The 5,376-nt window shown below is 34.2% G+C and overlaps 1 protein-coding gene across 4 annotated transcripts; it reads left to right on the top strand.

Moving 5' to 3' along the window:
- Positions 1 to 2,486: 2,486 nt before the first annotated feature.
- On the top strand, positions 2,487 to 5,169 carry LOC137807097 (guanosine deaminase-like). 4 transcript variants are annotated; one of them, XM_068607551.1, is made up of 5 exons: positions 2,487 to 2,636; positions 3,060 to 3,119; positions 3,494 to 3,684; positions 4,592 to 4,696; positions 4,793 to 5,169. In XM_068607551.1, the coding sequence occupies exons 1-5, from the start codon at positions 2,621 to 2,623 to the stop codon at positions 4,979 to 4,981; spliced, it is 561 nt and encodes a 186-aa protein (XP_068463652.1). In that variant the 5' UTR covers positions 2,487 to 2,620; the 3' UTR covers positions 4,982 to 5,169. The 4 variants fall into 4 exon arrangements, with proteins under 4 accessions (XP_068463652.1, XP_068463655.1, XP_068463654.1 ...); XM_068607554.1 differs by having other exon boundaries at positions 2,495 to 2,516; XM_068607553.1 differs by having other exon boundaries at positions 2,500 to 2,516; positions 3,502 to 3,684.
- Positions 5,170 to 5,376: the final 207 nt, after the last annotated feature.

The following is a 5,376-nucleotide window of genomic DNA, read 5'->3' as shown; positions in this document are numbered from 1 at the left end:
ACCTCGGAAAGGCATTCTTCAAAGCCCCATTCCCCATCCAATTATCTTTCTAGAACAAAACATCCGTCCCAGTACCCACCTTCCAATTGATAGCTTCTTCGAAATTTTGACCCCAACCTTCCAAATTCCATACCTCCCTCAAGTCTTTCCACCAAAGAGAATCTTTGCTATCTTTCTCTCCCTCTCTTAGACTTCTCCATCCCCCGTACTTGGAGTCAATAACCTTCTTCCACAAACCATCCTTATCCGACCTCAGACACCATATCCACTTACCTAGTAATGCCAAATTAAAGGTCCTTAAGTCTATAATCCCAACACCACCATCCTCACGAGCTCCGCATACCTTTTTCCAGGAAGCCCAAGCAACCTTTCTTCCATCAGAACCCCACCCCCATAAGAAATTCCTTTGGATACTCATGATCTCGTTTGCCATCGCAACATGCATTTTAAATGGAGATAGATAGAACAATGGGATAGAAGACAATACTAACTTAATCAGAAAAATCCTCCCTGCCAAAGACAAGAATCTATCTTTCCACCTACTCAATCTTCTCTTCAGTCTATCAATCACTCCAGCCCCAAACGCCTTTCTCTTATGATACCCACCTACCGACAAACCCAAGTATATAAAAGGAGTTGTCATGACTTTGCAATTAAGAATCGTCGCAAAACGCTGAATCATTATTTGCTCAACCCCAAAACCACCTATCTTGCTCTTCATAAAGTTCACCTTAACTCCAGAAGATAGTTCAAAACAATTCAATGTCGCCTTTATATTGAAAACACTTTTAACATTTGCTTCACAAAAGAATATAGTGTCATCAGCGTACTGCAACATGTTTACCTTCACTTTCTCCTTACCAATCTCCAGGCTATCAATCAAATTTTTCTCGACAGCCATCCTAGACACTCCCGCCAAATCTTCCGCCGCGATAAGAAACAAAAAGGAGTTAGTGGATCTCTCTATCGAAGTCCTTTCTTCGGAAAGAACTCCCTGGTCGGGCTACCGTTCACGAGAACTGACACAAAAGCTTACTCTAAACATTCATTTATCCATCAAATCCATTTTCTGCAAAATCCAACTCTTTCTAACATATAATAAATGAACTTCCATCTCACAGAATCGTACGCCTTCTCAAAGTCCATTTTAAAGAAGACACACCTTTTCTTCCTTATTTTCATCTCATCCAACACTTCATTGGCAACTAACATGTTGTCCAACAAACATCTCATCTAACACTTCATTCACCTTTTTCAGACGTAATGACAACACCTTCGAAATAATTTTACAGGCATCCGATCAACAAAATAGGTCTAAACTCTCGAAGCTGCTGCGAATTTTCATTCTTTGGAATCAGACATAAGAACGAGGCATTTGAACCTCAAGGCCACTTACCGCAGAACTCGAAATCCTTCACCGCCGCCATAATGTCCACTTTAATGAATTCCCAACAGAACTTTATAAAACCCAAATTAAAATCGTCTAGACCTGGACTCTTTGAGCTATCACAACATCACACTGCTTCCTTAATTTCCTCCTCTGAAAAAGCTCCAACTAACATCTGATTATCCACTCCAGAAATAGAGTTAAAACATACATTATCTAACTTAACCAACAACTCTTCGTTCCCGTCAAATCCAGCTTTAAAAAAATCTCTAACCATATCTTTAACTTCATCCTTATTCTCACACCACCGCCCGTGCTCTAGCACCCCATGCAACTCGTTCTTAGCCCTCTCCATTTAATAGACGAATGAACAAATTTTGTATTATTTTTTACTAAAATATACATTAAATTTACTAGCATTGTTATTTAAAATTAGTGAAATGAATGTATTTTAAATATAAAAAAAGAACATTATAAGGTTATAATGTAGAGAAATTAATATATTAATCACTGTCCTTAGTTATATGAAACTGAATCATGTATTGAAAAATCCTTATATTTAATTATTATTGTTTTAAAAACATATTTCAAAGAAGCCAAATTAGAAAATATTAATATAATTTCTAAATTATTTTAAAAAAATTATATGGTAAAATTTAATTAAATCCAAGAATGTTTTGAGTTATAATTTTATTTGATGAGTAAAGAATTAAAATTTAGGATATCAGTAATAATAAGGTTAAAATTTTAAAAGTACATTATACAATTTCTGTTAGTGTGCATTAAATGAATTCATAGTTTACATGGAATGATTAAAAAATGTAATCCCATGTGATACGTGATTAATTAGAGTTGTTTAAAACTTTGAAATTTTTTATTACTTAAATGCATGCATAGGATAAAGTCGTAAAACAACAACGGGAGTGTGACGAGTACGACAGAGATACATCAATCACATCACACGGTAATCATGCATCTTCTTCTTCCTTTTTCTTTTTTTTTTCAATATTTCATTATTAATTTCATGCCACCAAATCATGGTGCCTAGGGAATGTATTACTTAATCTATTTATTGTTATTTTAATCATAAGAGTTGCATAAGATTCACATGTCCTCTGTTTTATTTAAGGTACTCAGCATATTCTGTTTTCACGATTACCATTCTTCCTCCTCCTTTAGACAACAATTTTTTTCTTTCTCCGACAACTTCTTCATTAATCGAACGCTCCTGTCATGGAGGAAGTTAACGGTGTATACCTTGTTTCTTTATCGTACTCATTTTTATGTTAAGTACATGATTTAGTTTTTCCAGATTCCTATTTTTTTCGGGTGTGATTGTACGATTATGTGTTTTTCTTGCTTACCCTTTTCATGGTTTTGTGCTTTGCATTGATTTTTTTGAATCTTTTTGCAATATGTGCATGCTACATTTTGGTTGTGTTGATGATATTTGCAGAGCGTTGAATTCTTTTGGGACTTTGTATTAGAAGTAATGAAGTATATAAAGTCACCAGGGAAATATGAAGTTTCATAGGATTGATTACATGCATCCTTGAAAATTGAAATTCCCTACCTAATTGAACAACAGAACAAGTATTGGATATTTAGAATATAATGTTTCATTTACTTCGTTGTGTTTATTTATTTTTCTTTCTTTTCTTGATTCTTTCAGTTGTGGAAACTAAAGATGGGACTGTCTCAGTAGCTTCTGAGTTTGCTGGTCACCATGAAGGTAATTCTTTTGCATAGTTTAGATTTCTTGTTGCAGTTTTGCTCGATTAGTTATCCATGGCCGACTTCATTGATGCATTTACGTTTAATGCCTCATATTTCTTGATATTTTCCGAGGTCAATTTTTATATTTGTTTCAGATGTCAGAGTCCTGTGCATGTCTTATCATTTCATCAATAGAAAGAAACCTGAATTTAGTATTCATAGGGCAAACATTAGGCTTGAAAACAAATGATGTATTATATATCTAATCTTTCAAAGCCTGTTTATGTAAATCAACATGTAAAGCATCAGTTGGTGTTTTTGTTTGCTTGCTTGATATTTTGTACTAGTCTCTTAATTGCTTTTCTTTTGATGTGGTCGTTGTTTAATTAGTTGTGCAGGATACAGACCACAAATTTGTAACGAAAGCTGTTGAAGAAGCATATAATGGGGTAGATTGTAAAGATGGAGGCCCATTTGGTGCTGTTATAGTTTGTAAGGGTGAAATAGTTGCTAGTTGCCACAATATGGTTCTGAGAAACACAGACCCAACTGCTCATGCTGAGGTGACAGCAATAAGAGAGGTTGGATTTTGAATAGGCAAATGATGCCCTTGTACAACATGAAAAACATTTTCTTTTAGTAAATATTTGTGTTTTTCGGACTCAAACATATGTTTGTCTATTATTGGTTTATTTTTAAAGTGTCGATTTTGTTGTCTCTTATGTCCTGTGTTTTTTAAATGCAATGATACTGGTTTGTTGGTGGATATTCAAGATTTTTACCAAAGGGATCTACTGATTAAGAATTTACAATTTCTGATAGGAATGGTTGAAACTATAAAAGATGGATCATAATCATAACAGGCAAGATTTCATAGAAATATACCACTCAAACCTTAGACACATCCGTTGGTTTTAGCTCATTGGGGGCAATTATCAAGCACTCTTTGAGATTACTTTTAGGACAACATGTGCTCTAAACAACTAGTTTTGAGATCTGATACATGTAGAACAAAATCATGTTAGTATTTAAGACACATCACCATTTAACCTATGTTTCTTTGTTTCAGTGAACTCCTTCTGGAAAGTGGTTAAATTCTTGTTAGTATTTGTTTAAATTTTAGATAGGATGCCTAAAGATTTGACCAGATTATACTTTATGCAAATGGTATAAGGCTATGCACGCTTTAGGGGTACTGATTTCTGTTTAAATTTTAGTGCGCAGACTATGTCTTAGATGAAAATGTTGCTGCTTTGTGAAGAATTTAAATGTATACTTGAAAATGCTACTAGATTTGATACCTCGCTTTAAGAACAACAGGTTTATAATTAGACAAGTTGTTGGCTGGTGGTTAAGGCTTTAACTTCCAAAAGAACTGAAATGTGATTGAGTTACTCTGCATGTTTTGTTTTTTTATAATTTAGGTGTAAGAAACATTATGCAGTGAATGATAAACAAAAACTAACAAATGCAATGTTTTCTTTACAGGCATGTAAGAAGCTTAACCAAATAGAACTTACAGACTGTGAAATATTTACTTCCTGTGAACCTTGTCCCATGTGCTTTGGTGCAATCCACCTTTCTCGAATTAAGGTTGGAAATTGCAATGCCCTGATTTTCCTATGTGTTTCCTTTATACCACATTTATCATATTTAGAGCTAACTCATTATAGTATTCTTTTGTAACAGAGGTTAGTTTATGGAGCAAAGGCTGAGGCAGCAATTGCTATTGGGTTTGATGATTTCATTGCAGATGCACTGCGAGGTACTGGATTCTATCAGAAAGCAACACTGGAAATCAAAAGAGCAGATGGTAATGAAGCCATGATTGCTGAAGAGATCTTTGAGAAAACAAAGACAAAATTCCAAATGTATTAGACCTGTCATTTTTCACATTGGGCTAATCAGGATTCCTTCGTTTAAATCATTGAAAGTGGATTGAGCTCATTTGAATACACACGATACAATTTGAACTGTATTAGATGATGACTATATCATTGTCAAAGTATTATATGTTCACACCAGGGTATTATCTAATATTAATACACCCCTTTACTTATTTATCATGTTACTGTTGTTGATGACATCAAGCTTTTATATTTCCTGAAGCTACGTTTTCATGGACAAACATGCCTTGGTAACATAGGCTCAAGGGTTTATAAAAACAGAGAAGAGAAAATAGAAACAAATGTTTCTGTAGGGTGAGTTCTCTGTTAGGACTAGTAGAATAGAATAAAGTGGGTGGTTTGTGTACTTCCAAATTCTAATATAAT

The sequence above is a fragment of the Phaseolus vulgaris genome, chromosome 3 (genome assembly GCF_000499845.2).
Source record: "Phaseolus vulgaris cultivar G19833 chromosome 3, P. vulgaris v2.0, whole genome shotgun sequence".
Taxonomy (NCBI): Eukaryota; Viridiplantae; Streptophyta; class Magnoliopsida; order Fabales; family Fabaceae; genus Phaseolus; species Phaseolus vulgaris.
Note: the sequence above shows the minus strand (reverse complement) of the source record. Positions and strands in the feature narration are given on the sequence as shown.

Excerpts from the sequence above, each read along its gene's own strand:
- LOC137807097 (XM_068607551.1), top strand. Across the intron at positions 3,685-4,591 it reads AGGTGACAGCAATAAGAGAG|GCATGTAAGAAGCTTAACCA; the intron begins GTTGGATTTTGA and ends TTTTCTTTACAG. Across the intron at positions 4,697-4,792 it reads TCCACCTTTCTCGAATTAAG|AGGTTAGTTTATGGAGCAAA; the intron begins GTTGGAAATTGC and ends CTTTTGTAACAG.